The sequence below is a fragment of the Primulina eburnea genome, chromosome 3 (assembly GCF_022965805.1).
Source record: "Primulina eburnea isolate SZY01 chromosome 3, ASM2296580v1, whole genome shotgun sequence".
Classification (NCBI taxonomy): domain Eukaryota; kingdom Viridiplantae; phylum Streptophyta; class Magnoliopsida; order Lamiales; family Gesneriaceae; genus Primulina; species Primulina eburnea.
The window spans coordinates 9160869-9182169 of record NC_133103.1 but is presented as its reverse complement, the minus strand read 5'-3'; the positions used below and the strand labels follow the sequence as shown (position 1 = coordinate 9182169).

General features: G+C 34.8%; 2 protein-coding genes across 6 annotated transcripts; one reads left to right on the top strand and one right to left on the bottom strand.

Annotated features, from left to right (window-relative positions):
• The first annotated feature begins 4359 nt into the window (after positions 1–4359).
• LOC140826096 (1,4-alpha-glucan-branching enzyme 2-2, chloroplastic/amyloplastic-like) lies at positions 4360–18388 on the top strand. Of its 5 annotated transcripts, none has more exons than XR_012116784.1 (23): positions 4362–4773; positions 5290–5441; positions 6446–6741; positions 6986–7084; positions 7853–7895; positions 8400–8459; positions 8817–8897; positions 9205–9321; positions 9510–9593; positions 10383–10504; positions 10638–10757; positions 12595–12724; positions 12830–12940; positions 13590–13718; positions 14531–14634; positions 14837–14975; positions 15692–15839; positions 15954–16054; positions 16927–17004; positions 17104–17259; positions 17346–17420; positions 17559–17765; positions 18104–18388. XR_012116784.1 is itself a non-coding variant. In XM_073188220.1 (22 exons), exons 1-22 carry the CDS (start codon positions 4638–4640, stop codon positions 17664–17666), a joined length of 2559 nt encoding a protein of 852 aa, XP_073044321.1. In that variant the 5' UTR covers positions 4360–4637; the 3' UTR covers positions 17667–17992. The 5 variants fall into 5 exon arrangements, 2 of the variants coding, with proteins under 2 accessions (XP_073044321.1, XP_073044319.1); XR_012116783.1 differs by having other exon boundaries at positions 18086–18388; XR_012116785.1 differs by having other exon boundaries at positions 18008–18388.
• A 106-nt stretch (positions 18389–18494) lies between these two features.
• On the bottom strand, positions 18495–21301 carry LOC140826097 (growth-regulating factor 3). The gene is made up of 4 exons (XM_073188221.1): positions 20990–21301; positions 20565–20762; positions 19917–20277; positions 18495–19103 (listed from the first exon to the last, which is right to left on the bottom strand). The coding sequence occupies exons 1-4, from the start codon at positions 21165–21167 to the stop codon at positions 18686–18688; spliced, it is 1155 nt and encodes a 384-aa protein (XP_073044322.1). The 5' UTR covers positions 21168–21301; the 3' UTR covers positions 18495–18685.

The following is a 21301-nucleotide window of genomic DNA, read 5'->3' as shown; positions in this document are numbered from 1 at the left end:
CATAATTTAGATATTATATATTTTTTGTTCATAAAAATCCTGATTTAAAATTAAAGTAAATATAATATGAAATGTAATAATGTTATATTTATATAGGAAGCTCTTGGCACAGCCTTCCATATTTAAATTTGATTGTTAAAGTATCTGGGAATTTTTATTTGTTAAAAAAAATATCTCTGAATTTAAAGAAAATCCACAACTAGTTATATTCATCATTTAATTTTTTTATACATCCTTTACAAAAAAATTACATATTCATGTGGAAATCATTTTATATGTTGCATGAACATGACCGGTTTTAATTTCTTTTAAAATGGGAAATATACCAAGTGATTTCTCTTGAGTAGGTTACCTGACTTATTATACCATTTTGAAGTTTTGTTGACGTGTTAAAGTTGATTTGGTAATGCTATATAAATAGGAAATCACAAAAGATCTGAAATATCAAATGAAATTAGATTTAACATCCAAAACTATCGTTTCAATATAGCAAAATGTCATTATATGAAATAAGATAATCATGGTATATGTGATACAATCGATGTATTGCTATCAGAGTCAAATATTTGAAATATAAATTCGTGGTGAAAGACTTGAAAAAAATAAAATTATGTCTAGAATTATGTGTTGAATATTTCTTACAATGTCCATAAGTTATAGTCGATTGGTTGTAGTTCGACCATTTGATGCTCCAAATACCATTTTCACCGACTTGAAGATGGAAAATTAAGTATGTGGCCTTGAAGTACCATATGTAGCATAATTTATGCATCATATTTCACAAATTGCACATGTGAGACACGACTCTTTTCCAAATCGAAGATATCGACAACCACTAAAACATATGTTCAGTTTCCTTTGTAATCTCAAATTGCTCATGGATTTACATAAAGAGATGAACAACAACTAAAAATAATGTGCTCGGGTCTTTTTATGAAGTCATCATCTACATCAACTTTTGACAAACAATTGTATAATAATGGAATTGTGACAGCTTAACAATTTCAAGTGATACTTATAACAAGGGAAAATGTCAAAATTGTTTTTTTTTCCTTGTTTGTAGTTTTTACTGCTCGTTTTTTCATAACAAAGTTTAAAGTTAGACAATTAACAAGTATCGAGAGATGTCGTACTCTTTTTCTTTAACTAGATTTTTATCTCATTGAGTTTTTCTTAATAAAATTTTAACGAGATGCATGCATCGTCAGGAAGATATTCAAATAAAGTATTTATTATTGTAAACCACTATTGCTCAAGTTTTCCCAACAAAGTTTTACTGTCAATATTTTAACGAGACAACACTCGAGTCCCGATGAATTTCCAATCACCTATTATACCAAATTAATATTTTAATGAATCGGTTGTCGTGCAAACAATTATCTAATGGGTGTTATAAATAATTTATTGGTGTAGATGATATTCTTATCAAATAGGATTTGAAATATTTGTGATTACGATAAATATACCAAGATAATATATTTAAATATTTGTATTTTGTTATTTTCTCTATAAAATATAGGTGGTCGAGTTCGATGAAAATGGAACGAGCTCTTATTAATTATATATTTTCTTTTGTGGGTGATCGATGTTCCGTTTGAACAAATATTTTAAAATGTTTTTAATATTTTATTAGTGAAAAAACCGAAAGTATGTATTTGAATCAGCATGTAAAATCCAAGATTTCGATTTTATCGGGATAGTATTTGTAATTTTAGATTAGATAATTATATCGTGTACAATATTTTTAAACTCAAGAATTGAAAATAATATCGTGTATATTTTCGAACTTTGAGCAGATAAGGATCTAAGATTTCGAGATGATATTGAGATACCGAGATAAAAATCAACCCAAGGATAATGCAACCCCTAGAATTCGAATTCAATGGTGTATTTATTAGATAATTTCGAAATTTGTTTGAGATGAAAGATTTAGAATATCACCCGTTATCACGATTCTCGATAAAATTTTGATTCAAATTCAAACGCGATATCACTCGATCACGATAGCAGTCAACCCCTATAAATAAGAGGGTCTGGTGTCTCAAAAATTACACCATATTTCCCTCTCAAATTTCGAGACCCTCATCTAGTGCCCTTAGGATTTTCGAATACCGCGAAGCGCTGTCGCCGTCGAGCCGTCGGAACAGGAATTTCGAGATTTCCAATGCAGGAAGCCCTCTCCTTTTTCACATTTTTCTCTAGAATTTAAGGTAAGTGGGCTTGTTTTAAATTATTGAATTTCGGTGCATACATTTTCGGTTTTTGTCAAAAATTCGGTCGAGTACAATTCTTCTTCTACACTTTCTGGTTACGATGTTTTTGGCATGAGTATAAGTTTTGACACTGTGAGAATTCAACTCGATATGGGTAAGAATCCCAACCATACGTACCCTGACGCGGTGGGGGAGATAACCGCTATACGGCATCGTCCCCTTAGAGGAATAAAAATTAGGGACTAATATCAGTAAACCATTGAAAGTAGATGAATCACAGTGTCGGGTTAATGATGCGCACGTGATAAGAATTTTGTTGCATGGTATGTATATTTCGAAATTGCATGTTGTTTTTTTTGTTATACTCGAACGGGCCTCACTTGCTGAGTATTTCCCAAAGTACTCACCCCTTATAACATTCCCAGATAAATCCGAAGAACAAGTTGAAGAAGAAGAATCCGATCAATTTTGGGGCTGGTGAATTGTTTTAAATTTCGAGATTTGCTAGTAAAGAGTTCGAATTTTTGGTACTCAAGTTTTATGTAAAAACGTTTCCGCATTTATTTCATTTTATTTCAGTTGTAAAGACTTGGTTTTGAGAATTATGATTAATAAACTGGTTATCGGTTTATACTATGCTACGAGGCTGGTTGTTTTCAATTGTGTGATTGTTAAACAACGCCGGTGTCAAATCCCGAGTTTCGGAGCGTGACATTTTAGTGGTATCAGAGCTGGTCACCAGCATGGAACACCGGGAAATAAGTGCTACGTGGGGCAAAGTGCTACGTGCATGGGAGCCACCTCTTGAACCTGTAGGAGCCACCTCTAGATTCTCGGTGTTGGTGGATCGAGGGGTCAGGCCGCGACGAGGACGTCGCGTTCTGAAGGAGGGGTGATTGTGATACCCTTGTCCCACACCGAAAATATCAAATATTTAAAATGAGTTTATAATGGCTTATAATGGATTTCTATAGCAATTTGGGTCAATCATTTTCGTAAAGCAAGGACGGATACGAAGTAATTGCTATAGGGGGCCATTGTACAGTCACACAGCCGTGGGACCGGGCTCGGGGCGTGACACAGCGTCTTAAAAGGCACCTTATAGGAGTGCTTATGCGGCGCTTAGGTGTTGTGCAGTCGCTCACTATCCCCATTTTTAGAAGCCGTTTAGGCGGCCGCCTAATGCAATATATATGATTCTTTTATTTTAAATTTTGTTAAAAAATATTCTTTTACATGATTTTCAATTAATCTATATTGTATAAGAATGTGTCTCATGTGAGACCGTCTCACGGATCTTAATCTGTGAAATGAGTTAACTATACTCATATTCACAATAAAAAGTAATACTCTTAGCATGAAAAATAATACTTTTTCATGGATAAACCAAATAAGAGACATGTCTCACAAATACGACCCTTGAGACCGTCTCACACAAGTTTTTGCTATTGTATAAAAAAGAATAATATGTTATTGATTTTGATTTTGAATCATATATATAGATGAATTATTGGAAAAGCACAGAGACAAAAAAATAAAAATTATATATTTAGGTAAAAATAATCATTTAGGTGCCCGCCTATGCACCTCGATGACAGATGATGGGTGATCGTCCATCTACTGTCTATCGCTTTTTAAAACACTGGTTGAACATGATTTTTGTGAAAAATGTATGAATATTTTTTTAAAAAAATGTTCTCTAAATATAGTTTTAAAAGAATAGTCGATAGATGTTTTTTTCTACGTCTTTTAAAATAGTAGATAAAGATGTTCAAACACATTTAACTGTAAAAACGTTTTTATATGATAGTTGTCCAAAGATATATTTATTTTTAAAACCACATTTAATTTTTTTTAATAATTTTGTAAAAACATTTGTTCAAACATATAATGTGTTTCTGTATGATTTATAACATGAAAAGTGTTGCATAGTAAATATGTCACTAGTAAAAATTATCAATTAAAATTCAATACCTAAATCTTCCAAACAATGTAGTTACAACTGAGCTAAACAATCAAGAAAACAGTGCAAGTATATTCCATTCATGATTCTCTATCATCATTTCTTTGACCCAACTGGAGAACCTCACCCACACGTAGAAATATTTATTTTGCAATAGGAATTAAAAATTTAATTTGCGATAGGAATTAAAATGGGCGATGCAGGTAGGAGGACATGGTGGTATCTGTAGTCCCCACGCACCCATGAGATGATGTTAGCCCCTCTTGACACGTAGCATATTGGCCGCACATTTCTAGTACACTAGCTGTCACTACTATTTCTGTATTATATTCTGTGTAAATTTGTCAAATATCCTGGCGGATTTTTTGGGCACCTTGAACTCGGTGCAGATTTTTTATGGTTACTCCTTATTAGCTTTTTGGTGGAAAGAGGGTTGGCGGGGAAAATCTTGGGGGAAGAAAATGGTGTATACGTTGTACGGCGTGAGGTGGCCTACTGTGCCGTTGGTGGGCAGGCTGGGATGCCGTGGATCGAGGTTTCTTTCTCATAGGAGGAACGCCCACTTCTCATTTTGCCTCAGAAATCAATCTCATTCCTGTAATTTCTTCTCCTTTTCTTCTTTAGTGTAAAGATTTGTTTTTTTTTTATGTTGGATGATTGTTTAGAAGTCGGAATTTGTCACAATTGTATCGGTCTTGTTTTAGATGATTTTCTTTTGCAGTTTTTTCACTTAGATGTCAAGAAAGAAATTTTCTTGTCATGAAAGAGTTTTTGCGAATGCGCGATAGGTCTGAGATGGAGTTAGCTTCTGTTTAGGACTGTAATTTAGATGGAATACTATTATAATCCAGTCAGGCTTTGTGTTTAATTGGATCCTTCAGGTGTTTTGTGTGATTATCTTATTCTTTTTTGGTTCTTAATCTTGTAGCAAGTGTTAATTTTGTTCATATTTTTGGTTTTTGGGTCTTTATCCTTGAATTTACATTGGCTGAATCTGGAATCTCATTTGCCTAATCTAGGATTTTCGCTGTATGTCACTTCCATTTTGCAATTTCAAATTTGATACAGCTGACGTCTATTCTAAAGTTAAGCTAGTTTGGCATTTGTTTGTAGGGAAAATTTTGGCTGGAAAGTCATTGGAGTCTGGATCCCAGTCGTCTATAGCGACTTCATCAGAGAAGGTCCTTGTTCCAGGCACTGAGATTGATGACTCGTCGTCGAGAGAGGAGTTAAAGGTTCCTGAGATACTTTCAGATGATTCCCAGGCATGTCGGGAATAAAATGTGCCACCGGCATTCATCAAAAGATTCAAAACAATGCAACCCGACCCCAAATTATGTGAATAAATGAAAGAAAAATGAAAATCTTTTGAAGAGTAGAAATATCGTAATTGAAAAGAGGAGGAAAAAATGCTGATCATAGTCAAAGTTCCTTATTCGTTAGCCACATTACCCCATATTTGAAACTTTTGAGATACAAGTGAATAATTTATCGTTCCGTCTCACACAAATATTAACATGGTCTCAATTTTATGTTTGATTCGACTTCTAAACTTGGTCACATTTTCATCTCCCTTTTGTTAATTCGCTGATCTCTTAACAGCAAGCATGTTTTATCCCATTGTCTTAATTTAAATGTGGAACTTCTGTTTGAATGTATAGGCAAATTATCCAATGGCATCATACGATACTTTTGTCATGATAAAGCCACAATCTTAAGATATGAATCTCTACATTGTCAAACCGGGTATATTTTGTAGGATTGAATCATGCTGTAGGTAACTTCTTATAGTTGTGACATAGTGAATCAGAGGAGATCTAATATTGTGCACTAATTATTTTAAATTATTATTATTATTATTATTATAAGCATGAATACAAGAACTTTATGCTTGAAACTGATGGAGAAACCCACATTTATGTTTAAATATTGAGTACAAACAAGCTCAAAGCAGGCATAATCTGTGGAACTCATCTTATATTATTTTAAGTGGGTCTGTGACCTTTTACTGCCAAGTCTTTTGTCGTCCTGCATTTAGACCGTAGTTGAGGCATGAAGAGCATTGGTATCTTAGAATCTAGGTGTGTGGTGCGAACCAGACAAAGAAGCATTGAATTTTTTGCTTTATTAGGTTTTCCTTGTGTGTTTATAAACTAAATTATCTGTTTGGTGACTGCTAATATCTTTACGGACTGTCTAAGAGCAATATGTGATATGGAAATATCAACCTCTTTGTTGATTTGGTTCACTATATGATTCTTTTTCCTAGATATCAGATGATGTGGGAAGTTTAGCGGTGGAAAATGAAATCAAAACTGAAGAAGAAATTTTGATTAGGCTAAGTAGTTCTAGCGAAGCCACTGGAGGGGAAGACTCTGCTTCTGTACAGCTGCCAGATGGATACGGTGAAACGGAAGAAGAAGGAACATCAGATGCATCATTTAAAACAATAAGAAACGAATTTGCTATCATCAGAGAGAGTGTTGTCCCTCCACCTGGAATTGGTCAGAGAATATATGAGATAGATCCATTTTTAAATAATCATCGTGGCCATCTTGATTATCGGTGAGATCTTGTGAACATTTTTTTTGAGAGGATTTGTTGGATAGATATAAAAATAGACGTGAATGAAAGCTTAAACTTTCCCTACTGTATTCTTTATGTGCATGTTAAAGCAATTCACAATTTTCAAATTTTCAGTAAAAGCTTTCAACAGAGTTAACCATAGGCCAAAGCTTGTGGTAAACCCTGAAATCCGCATTCAGAAAGTAATAGATTGTTTTTAAACTAAATTTTATGTTTTTTACAGGTATGATCAATATAAAAGATTGCGTGAAGCAATTGACAAGTACGAGGGTGGCTTGGAAAAGTTTTCTCGCGGTTATGAGAAATTTGGATTTACGCGTAGGTAAACTGTTAATTCTTTGAACATTATTGGTTCACTCTCTGAATACAATATAAAATCTGTTATTGAGATCAACCTGGTTCGACTGATACATGCATCTTATATTTGAAAATTGTGTGAATCTTTGGTACTTGCATGTTACTAGGATAACTGCTGTTGAAAAGGGCTTCCATGCAAATTGATGATTTTAATTGCTTCTCATTGTTGACACCAAATCATACAAATGGAAGGAATGTGTCTGTTTTGGTGATATGACTAACGGAATAAGTGAAAGATGTTCTTCCTATTGCAGTAATACTGTAATACGACTGTTTAGAAGGCATACCTGCTAGATATTAAGGTTCTTCCTGGACATTGTCCTAGCAACATGAGAGAACTGCAGCAATCCAAATAAATATAATTTTTTTCCTATTGTTTCCCTTTTTTTATTTATTTCTGGAGAGGAAAGTGCATGCCATGTGCTTGGAGGGATTTTAAGTGCACAAAGTACTTCATCCATGGGATGATTGGTTTGGGCTTATGGTCAGCTCAAGCTATCTTTCGGTAATTTCCTATGTCTAGGAAGAAGAATGTTGATTCTTTGAAGAACCGAGGCCTTCATGAAATTATAAAATGTGTTTACTTTTTTTGTGTTGTTATATTGAACTATGAGAAGTGGTAGTTCCTCAAGAAATTTATCAACTCCTGGCCACGTAGTGATCATGTTTTATGAAAAATTTGTATATTTGTCTGATTTAAAAACTCATTATTTCGTATATTATCTTTGACCAGTGAGAACGGCATCACTTACAGGGAGTGGGCTCCTGGGGCCAAGGTTAGCATTGATCGATTTTTATATGTCAGCTGTCAGCACATATTTTATTCTTCACTTTATCAGCTTCTTTCAAACCAGTGCTCTCTTCAGGCTTTTATCTTTTGATGGTAGTTTCTCCAATTCAGACTGTATTCTACTTGAGTTTCTGCCAGCCATTTAGCATTTGAAAATTTCTAATGAAATAATTTATCTGGTTTTTTAGCACAGAATACTTGCCAAAGATGTGAATCTGCATTTGATATGTGGTGAATGAGCTTGTCGCTTAAAAAAGTAGCAATTACTGAAACAAGTTGGCATCTTGTTGGTTCAGTTACTGGCTACTTATATTAACGACCTCATTTGCCTCAATAACTAATTTTCTTGACCATTGAACTGAATGGGCTGTTAGAATTGACCGATCTATGACAATATTTTTGAACTATCGATGTTTGCAGTGGAGATCTTATTTAGTGTCAGAAAAGTCGATTTTGTTGTGTGTCAACTTACTCTTCAATGCACTTGCAGTGGGCAACACTTATTGGAGATTTCAACAATTGGAACCCAAATGCTGATACTATGACTCGGGTAAGCATTCTTTCATTTTTACGAATTTCACGACTCTTGCATGTCATAACTTCCGTTTGGCTTGTTGATGAAAAGTGGGGTTTTCTCGCACCTCTTCAATGTGATTTTCCAGGTTTGAGATGTATATGTAACCACATCCTTTTTTTTTAAAGTTTCCTGGCTGAGCTTCGCTAGAGTGGTGAACTATAGTTTGGTTCATGTTATTTAGTTTTTGTTATTTCTTGCTGTTATGTATACTTGGGAACCAGCTGTATTCTCTCCTGGTATTTACATGTCTGTGCATTTTTCATATAATCTTCATGTTTCATAGTGATCTCTACTACCCATTTGCTTTAAACTTATGGAAAGTTTTAACAGAATGAATTTGGTGTTTGGGAGGTCTTTTTGCCAAACAACGCAGATGGTTCTCCAGCTACTCCCCATGGTTCCAAAATAAAGGTAATTGGCGTTGGTGCTCATGTATAAATTTTGGGTCGTAAACACTCCTGTAAAATGATATGAGGTTAGACATGAAAAGGTTAGAAAAAAACTTGTTCTATTCATTATTACTTCAGAATGATTGTGCTTGAGGAACTTAGAAGAATCATAAGACAAGAGGGATTTTTTTACAGCTTGTTTATAAAGAACTTGGACTCTTTAATTTTCAATATTTTCACGTTAGTAATTGGTTATTGACTTAATAAGTATTTATAAAAGTCATTTTTGCTTTGCTTCTGATAATGATTTCCGTTCATTTCAAATGAAGATTCGTATGGAGACTCCATCTGGCATCAAGGATTCTATTCCTGCCTGGATCAAATTCTCTGTTCAGGATCCAGGGAAAATTCCATATAACGGAATATACTATGATCCACCAGAAGAGGTATTCATAGTTTTCAATGTATTGTATATCTGCATCAGCATCGTTGACTTTGCATTAAAATGTTATCTAATTCTGGTGCAAGGGACACAATTCACATGATAATTCCACATGTTGACTGTGCATCTGTAAATTTAGGAAGTAAAGAGTAAATTTTGCAGTCAATGAATCTCGTTTTGCTGATTTTGCAGGAGAAGTATGTTTTCAAGCATCCTCGACCAAATAAACCAAAATCACTCAGAATATACGAGTCTCATGTTGGAATGAGTAGTCCGGTGTGCTTCTCTTCTCTCAAGTAATTTTTAATTCATTGTTTCTAGTCACCTGTATTCTCCTTACTGAAAGCATTTCTTTGTCTGACTTTTGACTAAGTTAAATCTCCTTCGACACCTAAAAAGTAAAAGGCGTGATTGAAAAAATAGATAATTATATCCAATTTAGTTTAGGAGAATGAAGAATAAAAAATGGATAAATTATAGTTATTCTTTTGGCTTTGTGGACTGACATTAAGGCATTGGGGTTCCAAATGTTCTTTATTACAGAAACAAACTTTGAGTCTGGAAGAATGTAGCTACAGTAATAGGGCTTATAGTGCGCAAGAAAATGTAAATCGTGAAGGTTACTTATAAATCACCTTTGTGGATTTGCATGATCATGGGTCTTGTCTTATTTTGTTGAGTGTTTAGAAATGATACCATATGGTATTATAGTTTGTGCTTTTCTAAAGAGAAGATGGTTTCGGCTGTTACATCCTGCAAATGGTGATACTTCTTTACTCCTGAGAGCAATGGAAGAAAGGATGTTTTTCTCATAAGCCATTGCCTGGTAGAATTTGCAATCAACAACCTGAAATGAATGCAACTTATGGTGCCTAATTAAGATTGGCTCTTGCTTTTGAGTAAACATGCATCTCTGGAGTTTCTTTATGGTTTTATGTTTTATGATATCTCTGAGGCACGTGGACCGTTCTTTTGTTAAGGATAATGTGAGAAGCTGATAGTTCTTGATTCTATACAGTTATTCAGAGGCTTCAAAATTCATTTGCATCTTGACCTTTATTGCAGGAGCCCATTATCAATACATATGCCGGCTTCAGAGATGATGTGTTACCCCGCATTAAGAAACTTGGTTATAATGCAGTTCAGATAATGGCAATTCAAGAGCATTCATATTATGCCAGTTTTGGGTGCTTTGCTAAACCTTAATTTATATGTTGCCATCTCATAAAAGCATTCTGTGCTTGTAAACTTTTTGTGAACTTCACTTTTATTTCTCCTTTTGGCTTCTGACAAGTTTTAATAATGATTCTTCTGCCTCAGCTACCACGTAACAAATTTCTTTGCACCAAGTAGCCGTTTTGGGACCCCAGAGGAACTCAAGTCCCTGATAGATAAAGCTCATGAGTTGGGATTGCTTGTCCTCATGGATATTGTGCACAGGTATGACATGAAATCTACTTGACACTATATTTGTGGACATTATATTTCCTAGGGTTCTCAGTTCATTAAATGTAAGTGAACAATCTCTTTAATCAAGTTCCTACGAGTGGGGGTGATTGGTAAACATATTTGGGTTGGTTCAATTTTTTATGGAGACTCACTAGACTAACTTAATTGGTTTGTTGAGTAGGAAACCAAACCAAACCAAACCGTTATTAATTAAAAACCATAGAAACCAAACCTAATTTTTGGATCGGTTCGGTTTGATTTGGAATTTTTTTTGAATGATTTTTTTTAATTATTATTTTCAAATATAGTTTAAAATTCCTGGACTAGATATTATAAATAAACAAATATCAGTATACAAAATATATATTAAAGCAGTTAACAATATAACGCATGAAAATTGTATTACCAATTTTGCATAACAAGATACAAAACCTCAAAATAAATAAATTTGTGTTTGAAAAAAAACTCCACAATCATTCGATATCATCTGTATCAACAAATATCTCGTAAAAAATAGTAAAGAAAAATAAATATTTTTTAGAAGAAATAAAATCAATTACAACAACTGAGTTTCTATAACTGAAAAAACATAGTAAATTAAGTTTTTTAAAAAGTTTATGATATAATTATTTTATTTACAAAACCAGTTTGCTTCGGTTTGTTTTGGATTTTTTTAATCTAAAATTTGAACCAAACCAATTATTTATGTTTGGTTGACTTTAGAACCGATCCAAACTTTACTAAAGTTATCACACAAACTGTGTAGTTTGATTCAGTTTGTGGTCACCCTTACTTACGATTGCAAACTTCCATGCTACAGTTTATTAGTTTTGCATGTGATCAAGATGTTTGTTCTATTTTAATTATGTAAAATTATTCTCGGAAGCTGCGACTGATGAATGGTGAGCATTTTTTCATTTTTTCTCGAATCCTGCTCCCACCCCTCTACTTGTGTAGACTGAATATTGTTTTTGAAATAATGTGTTATTTGGTTACTTGTAACTAAAATAACAGCTTTTCCTGATGTTCAAGTTTTTGGAGTTGTTAAATACCCAAGGTACAGTGACCAGCATTGGCGTCATAAGTACGAGTGAAAATGAGTCCGGTCAAGCTCGAGTATCATACTACTCGAATTCAACCCCATTTAAATTTTTTAGGATCGAGCTTGACTCGAACTCGATCGAATACTAAATTTCAATCTTGAGTTCGAATTGTAAAAATATTGAGTTACTCGAGCTCGTGCTCGAAAAACGTGAGTATTTGTAGCATAACAGAACTATGAGAACTTGAAAATATTTAGTTTTTTATTTTATTTTAAAGTTTAAATTTTATATTTAGATTGACAAAAATAGATTTAAATTATATATCTTCTAAGAAAACATAGTACATAGTTACTTGCGTAGCTCGCGTAAAAATGATTCAAACTCGAGCTCTGTCAAGTAAAGTTCAAGTCAAGTTTTCATTTAGCCGCTCATTAGCTAACCACGAGTAGCTTGACTTACTTGCACTCTTAGTCATAGGCCTTTGGTGTAGGCTAGGCATGAACCTTGTCATAGCTAGGCACCTATATGTTGCAATTAACTTCCATACAGTTATTTTCAAGAGTCTCAATTTATGATTTCTGTGGCTATTAATTACTGTTTTGATTTGTACTATTTTTTTGTTAAAAATAATTGTGTTTCTTTGATATTTCTTCTTTTTTGGTTTTTTCTTCCTTCTTTGGTAAGTATTTATGATTCTTTTACTTTAATTTCTATGTATTGACCTCAATTTCAAAATTATTTCTTCTTTCCTTTCTGATTTCACTGAAAATTTTCAATCCATGCAGTCATGCATCCAACAACACTTTGGATGGGTTGAACATGTTTGACGGCACTGATGCTTGTTACTTTCACTCTGGAGCACGAGGTTATCACTGGATCTGGGATTCTCGACTTTTTAATTATGGACACTGGGAAGTATGTATGGTCTTGGAATTCGGAATTTATCGAATATGTGAATTTTTTTTACCTTTTTCTCAAATAGTATGGCAGTGAAGGTGTCAATTACGACTTTAATTGTAGGTTTTAAGGTTTCTTCTATCTAATGCAAGATGGTGGTTGGATGAGTACAAGTTTGATGGTTTCAGATTTGATGGTGTGACATCAATGATGTATACACACCATGGTTTGGAGGTAAAGTATCTAATGTTTCCAGTAAGACCTTGCTAGTCCTAGTTAATTGGACTAATGAACCTGATGACATGATCAATATTTCATGATAATACATATGCAAGTTCTTATATTTGAACTAAAGCAATTACACAAAACCTTGAAATATATTGTTGCTCTACTATGTTTCATCAGTTTGACCATAATCACAACATGTAAAAGAACAGTTCAAATTCAAATTTTTTTTTTGTTAAATTATACTTTCATTTTTCCAAAAATAAGATTACTAGTTAACGTGTTAGTTTTTCCTTTGTTTAGAGTCCTTTCATATTCATTTGAACCATGATTAACTATCTGTTAAATTATTTCATATTCAAATTTAAATTGCTATCTTAGTCTGATAGCTGTTTTTCTTAGATCAATTTATAAAATAATTTGTCTCTTGAATGATAGGAGGCCACAGTGAGTTCTACATAAACGAAGCATAAAAAAGGCGATTATGATGTGAACTTAATTAGAAAAAAAAAGCATCTATCTAAAATTGGGCTGATTTTGACATCATGGTGATTTAACATCCAATCAGACATCCATGCATAATACATTTGTTCAAGTCTTCTACTTCATTCCATCTTATTCATCAGATGTCTTTATTAATAAAATTGGTTTCTGATAGGTGGCATTTACTGGCAATTATAATGAGTACTTCGGAGTTGCTACAGATGTTGATGCGGTGGCTTATTTGATGCTCGTTAACGATCTCATTCATGGACTTTTTCCTAATGCCATAACCATTGGTGAAGACGTATGCCTCTATTATCATCTAAAACATTGAATCCTGGATCCCATATATTCTGATCTTAAATTTTATCTTTTCCTCATATCCACCAACAGTGAGTGGCTATAAAGCAGTGAAGAAAAGTTACTTTACCCATAGGCCCTAATATCTCTAAATTTTTGGTATTATCAGATTATTTCTAACTTTACACATTAGCTAATTAATGAAACTTTGTTTTTTGTATAAGTTTCCACCTTTGGATTATTTAACTTGTTACTCTAGACTAGTCAGGATATCCAGAAGTTTCACCATTTAGAAAATAAGAACTTTGGAGGGTACCTTGTGCTCCAAAGTTGGTATATTACTATATTTGTAATCATATATACTTGTGCATCAACCTACCAATAGTAAGTACTTTTGGTTATTTCAAGTTCATGGTAAAAAAAAAAAATTCTCCATTCAATAATATTTAACAAGAAAAATATTTTTTAGTAAATTTATGTGATATGTGTAACTACATGTCCCTTCTACTCGTCACATTCCCAAATTCTCAAATATCACGCTTTATTTCTTTATCCTTATCTAAACTTTTAAATTTATAAAAATATAAAATGTATAGTTTGAATTTAATCACGATTAGTAATTATAAAAATAATTAATTATAATGAAAAAATCTATGTGTGCATGTGATCACATGATCTAAATATGTAGTGAACCTTTTATATTTATCTTGTAGATTTTGACTGTGTTAATCTATATTTGCTGGAACTGTTGATGCCTCTGAAGAATGCATGAAACAACTACTTCCCAGCTCATGAAAATATTTCTTGTAATGGCAGGTCAGTGGCATGCCAACTTTCTGTATTCCCGTACACGATGGTGGTGTTGGTTTTGACTATCGTCTTCATATGGCAGTTGCTGATAAATGGGTTGAGATTCTCAAGTATGTATTCCTTTAATTCACGTTCTTTATTGTTTTCCCTTCCATTGTTATGCTTCTGTTTTCTGGCGGTGTTGGTGATGTGTATGTGCATTTGTGCATGGATGTTGGAAAATGATGAAGTTAGAGTAGCATTAAAAAGAATAAAATATTGAACAGCTAGCCTTTTTCTGTTGATTACCAAGTTTCACTTTCTATATATTAGGGACGAGCATTGGAAAATGGGGGATATAGTGCACTCTCTTACAAACCGAAGGTGGTTGGAAAAGTGTGTTGTCTATGCAGAAAGTCATGACCAAGCACTGGTTGGCGATAAAACTATTGCTTTCTGGTTGATGGATAAGGTTGTAGATTATTCTTTTCTTGTGCTTGCCTCTCATCTTTATATATCTCTGCTCAGTTACTCTGGAAATGAAAAGCTTGCTGCTGAAAGTCATTAAGATTTATCAATAATTCCCGATGAAAATTTTCTCCTTCTAGAAAAGTAGGTATGCCGTTGACACAGCCTCGAAGAACCGACATAGAATAGACATTTTCTTCGTTTGCATACGACCTTCATCTTTTTGTTATGTGGTCAATTCTTTTTCCCAAAATTCAACGAAGAACTGTGTAATTGCGTGTACTTTTATATTTCATGACACAGTATTCTCTACTTTTGTAAAAGAAGCTCAAGAAAGTTTACATCTGTCACTTTTGAGTCACAGCTATGAAGTTGTGATAAATAAAATTTGCTTCATCAGTTTTTGTTTTAGGCTCGTTATCTGTAGAAAACTCTAATTTCTATGTATTAAGTGATAAGATATATTTCTTGGTTTAATTGATGATATTCATTTTCTAGAATAAAGAAACTGGTATTATCTTATCCAATATCTATGTTGATTGGTTTCTATCTTTCTGTTTTTCTATATTAGTGAGGTTTTTTTTATTTCTCATCTTGTTTCGAGGAAGTGATTAGTCAGTTTCCTCCGTATTTAAACATGAACTTTCAGAAAAGCATGAGATAATAATAAACATTTATTCTGAATTTTCTGTATCATCATATTTTAAATCCACGTCTCAGGATATGTATGACTGCATGGCTTTGGATACTCCATCTACTCCAATTATTGATCGTGGAATAGCATTGCATAAGATGATTAGGCTTGTTACGATGGGATTGGGAGGAGAAGGATACCTGAATTTTATGGGAAACGAATTTGGACATTCAGGTGAGTAAGTGTATATTGTTATGTTCGTTGAATTGTGATTTCTAATTTTTATTTGTTTTTCATTGGCATGCACATCCATGTCATTGACGGTTTTACTTTTTTTTGTTTAATCAGAGTGGATAGATTTTCCTAGAAGCGATCAACTTCTCCCAGATGGTCGATTCATTCCTGGAAACGGCAACAGTTATGACAAGTGCCGGCGCAGATTTGATCTGGTAACTTTTGGTCCAACTTGTAGTAGTGACTACTTTGACACCTGCCTCCTTTTCATGAATATTATGCCAGATATTATTCCTATGATGATATCTATTAGATGAACTCGTAGCTGGAGACTCTATCGTGGTAAACTGATGCGTGAAATTCTGGGATGGCTTGGATTGTCTTGTGTGTGAACCATTAGAGGTAGGGAAATGCCCATGCCCTGTAAGAAGACTTGAAGTAGGCGGATTCAATTCATGCACATACAGGGGAATGCTTTCTAGTGGGAAGAAATGCTGAGAAGATAAAAATCAAATCTTTGTGTCACTTAGAATGAACACGACACGATTTGATTTTTTACCCACGGTTATCCTTTTGAATTGTAATTCTCCTTTAAAAAAATTTGCCTCGATAAGAATTGTGATGAATAAGGAATGCATGATTGGTGACAGAGCGGTCATTGGGAATAATAACTTTTATAAAAACAACCCAAGAAGCATTTTTCACCATGAAAACTTTTTAGTATGTCTGAAGTTAAACAGGTTGTCAACACTTTGATGTGCTGGAGTGGCATGCAGAATCATTAAGTTTTTTACCTTGGAGAATAAAAATATAATCTTTCTATCCTGTTAATTTTCCAGCGACTTTTGCTTTTCTCAATCAAGTGAAATTAAAGATTACATCCTATAAATTTAGACCCTTGTGCATTTGGTGCTTTAAACAATGTATAAGAATAACTATTTCTTCGTCGATATTCTTTCGACCAAAGATATATTTTTGAATGCTACTGTATATTATTTTCTTCGTATAAACCTTTCACTGATATAAAATGATAATTTGATTTTCTGAAGTTAATGGTGGATATTCTGACTTGACTTTGATTGACCAGGCGGATGCAGATTATTTGAGATATAATGGGTTGCAGGAGTTTGACCGTGCTATGCAGCATCTTGAAGAAAAACACGGTGTAAGCATTCGTTGCACTGAATAAATTGAATTCCGAAAAGATAATATGGTGTAATCCACTGATTTATTTACCTTTATGTATAATATGTTTGTTTTACAGTTCATGACTTCGGAACATCAATACATATCAAGGAAACATGAAGGAGATAAGGTGATTGTATTCGAAAGGGGGGAGATGATCTTCGTCTTCAATTTTCATTGGACTAATAGTTATTCAGATTATCGGGTAGGATGCTTAAATCCAGGAAAATATAAGGTATGTTATAAAAATAGCACTTTTTATGTTGGAAGCTGGTGGAATGCTTATGTTATTCTGTACTTCAATCATGCTACATTTCGCAGGTAGTTCTGGACTCTGACGATCCACTATTTGGAGGCTTTGGTAGGATCAGTCGTACGGCCGAGTATTTTACCTCTGTAAGATTGCCTGATACTGTATCTTGATCTTTTAAATTAGTTTGAAAGACCAACGCTTGATCAAAATTTGAGATTTAATATTAGTAGTTGTTACCAGTAAACATCAACAATTTTTTCTCTTCGAATTGATCATAATAGGAATGGGGGCATGATGACCGACCTCGTTCGTTCTTGATCTACGCACCATCTAGAACAGCAGTGGTTTACGCCTTAGAAAGAAATGAAGTGGAAGCTGTTGATATATGAACTTGTATTCAAATTCAGTTTGTGAGCTATGGGTTGAGTCACAGACGCATATGGATTTCAATAATCCGCAAATAAGTATATTGACAACATGGAGGGCAGGTATGTAAAATCCTCAAGTTGATGGATCTGAGAGATGTGATAACTAAAGTTATTTTGCATCGATACGAGTTTGAAAACTCTAAATCATTTAACTGTATACCAGTGCAAGATTTGATCTTGCTTCAAGTTCTGTCATCATCTAGATCTGGAAAGGAGATTATGCATCTAGTTATCTTATTATGTAATGAACCGAATTATGGAAATCCGATCCGAGTCTTTATTCCTCTGTATATTATTTCCAGTTGGCAATGAAATTTCTGAGTTATTACTGACGTGAAATGTGCTTATGCTTTGCGGATTGATTACACTCTTTCAAGCAGAGCATAATCTGCGTGCAGCATGTGTGCTAGCAGTTTAAACGACATCGAGTTACCATATCTTGAATCCGCACGAATACTATACAAGGGATGGTTCTTAGTCCCCATAGCATGAACAAGGAAAACTTGTTTCTGCAGATACGGTTGTAGAGTCTCGTCGATCACTCGTACAGTCGCTTGCAGTAAATTTGGGGGCCGCAACTGACTTAAAAGTGATGACTTTACAGATCAACATCGAACTGTTATCCTTCGTGCAATTATGTGGCACCTGACCTTCTCCCCCACCCTTGTTATACCTGATGGGTTCTACAGTTAAATGTGTCTACTCTCTCCATTAAAAACTTTTCCGCATCTAGCATTTTCTTATGGTTTAAATTTGGACCTTCACGATGCATTGGCGTCACAAAATTTGTATAAATTATTGGGTCTGTTTTAGTTACTTATATTGCTACAAAGTATCAATCAAAGTCATTGCAGAATCAAGCTTCACACCATTTACACATCACACAATTACATGTTCTCAAAAAATCATTCAGAAACGTTCGAAAAAAAGGACCAAGAACACAGTAGAAAACTGGAAAGCAATGTGAAAGGAAAAGCCATTCAGGTGCTAACATAGCTGGCCTTGGGAGCTGGGCCCCGTGGTGGTAATCGATGTAGCACACTAGTTGGAAATGAATTGGACGTAGCAGATCTCAATGCTTCTGCTAATGGTCCACCCATAGGCGCCACTGGATTCGCCTCCCACGTTCCACCCCAGCTCAGTTGAAGCCTATCCCTGTCAAGACTTGCAACATGACCACCTGATTCATCACTGCTCGTTCCAAGCTTTAGCGAGAAATCAGAAGACGGGTTTCCGGGCATCGAAATGGACAAGTTGGTGGCCGAAGCCACCGAATTAGCAGCGTTGGTCGTCTCATCAAGTGACCTAGACCAGCCATCGAAGAAATGCCGTAGTGTTGGTCCGCCATCGTTTTGGTTTTCAAACGAACACTTGTTCTCGATCATCGACTCCGAAGGCCTACAAACAATATCTTGTGGTTCTAACTTGCCCAAAAAATTTATGTAGTAATTTCAAGAAAAACACAAAGGTTGGTGAAAATTGATTCAAGAAGCTTTAAATATGGGTCGTAGCTAGAACATGTGGTTGGGGGTGACTGAGTATCATCAAATGCCCTTTACGTTGGCACTACTCCAAAAATATCAAAACAAAGGACCCACCAGAAAACACAAGTGGGTCAAATGCGCATATATAGGCTCCTTAATAATCCAAAGTGAATTGAATTCTAACGACCCCTCAACAAGGAAAAGTTGTTTGAGAATATCAAACCAGATGATGGCTTGGATCATTGTTTATCAGGTTTTGGCGCACTTTCTTCCTTTTGGGGAACAACAAGTCTCCATTAGCAGCATGGATGAATAATTAAAAATAACGTTAAAAAAACGACCTTAATTGTGGCATAAATGACGTGAAATTCTTACAAGAATTAATCTTATTGCTGACCCTAGCTCGTTCAAGAACTAAGTTGCATCAAACCTTGTATCAGGTTAATGAATTAGATTCCAACCGATCTATCGTATAGAATTCCTTCAAAAGCGGAGATAATCTTGAAATCTAACATTCAAACAATTTTTTTAAAAAAATTTATTAGTTTTCTCAAGTAAAAAAAATATATGTATAAATAGTTTGAAGAGTGCCACCCACAATTGATAAAATAATATATGTTATGTCACGTATATTTAGATGATAATTTAGGGGGGGATATTAATTACGTGGGGGAAGAAATAATAAATTACTTTTTTTTTTACAAGTGAAAATAATAAATTAGTTTACCTTTGGTTAAGGTGGAGAAGATCCAAGGAAGGAGAAGGCCCTGAGAGAGTAAAGCGAGGGGTGCCGCCTCCGCTAGCAACCATTCCTTGAGAAGTAATGCTATTGTTAGTTTTCAGGACTTCACCACCACCGCCATTGTTACCAGATTTTCCGCCGTAGGGGGTGGCGGCTGTGGTGGTGGTGGATGTGGGGACTTCCACAGGCTTTCTTGAACGGTTTCGGCCACGATGGACATGGCGCTCGCAGTATTTCTGCCCCGCCACCACATCCCTTGAGCACCGCCATTTCTTCCCGTCAGTCCTCCGGCATCTTCCTGGCTCTGGATCCATCGCCGCTCTCCCCCAATACCCTGATTGCAGCACTGATCAACCGTAAAAATACACACGTTAAAGTAAGCTAGTGGAAATGTTTAAGTTTATGCTAAGAGAAACTGTTGCAAGAACCCCATTCCATGAAAAAATCCATCATTCTTCAACTAAACGACACTTTTACAGTTAAAAAAAATGACCAAACAGCAGAATGTAAAAATCAGCATATCCATCATTCAGGAAATCAGAAGCCATAATCCTGAAAATTTCACATTCTGGAAGTGAAAATAATCAATAACTGTGGTATTTATCATCTTGAGAAGGAGATGTGAGAACTTACGAGCTGGCTGGTAATGTGGATAGTACTGATGCAGCGAGTTGGCGAGGTAATATGAAGAAGGAGGAGAAGCGATGAGGCTTTTCTTAACAAGATGGAGTAGTTCTTGCGGAACAGCAGCGCCAGCAATCATATGTCTGAAAATCAAAGCCTGTAGTTCAAGTTCCTGCCATTGTGTCAAGCTGAAATAGCTCCCCATTCCTGCAAGAAACCATGGCCAAATATAAAAGATCCATCCAACCATAAAGCTAAGTAAACACACACTGACAAAAGCTACAAACTTGTGAAACTTGTAAGCTAAAAAAAGCCCAGAAAACTTTCGAACACAGCAAGCGAAAGAACTTCAAGAAAACATGCTTTAAACTGTCAGCACCAGCAATGGGTCATGTAAAATCTGTGCGTGATAGAGAAAAGAGAGAGGAAAATACTGTTAAATTTGGTGGGTGAGTATGCTGACAGGTTGCTGCTGATGGGTTCAGGTACAAACAAAGTGAGTGCAGAGGGATTGCAATCAGCGTGGTGGTGTTGAAGGAGAAGTTTCGGTAGCTTTGCAGAAGGGTTTGTTTCCAGGTCATTTTCATCTTGTTGCTTCAGATCCAAGTCCATTGAAGAGGCGAAAGAAATGGTCAGAGAGAATTGGGATTTTTGTAGTTTCGGTTCTTGGTTGGTTGGTGACTTCTTTGTGCTGTGTTTAAGTAAGAGAGTTTGTATAAGGCTTTTGCAGGGACTTTACTTGTGTA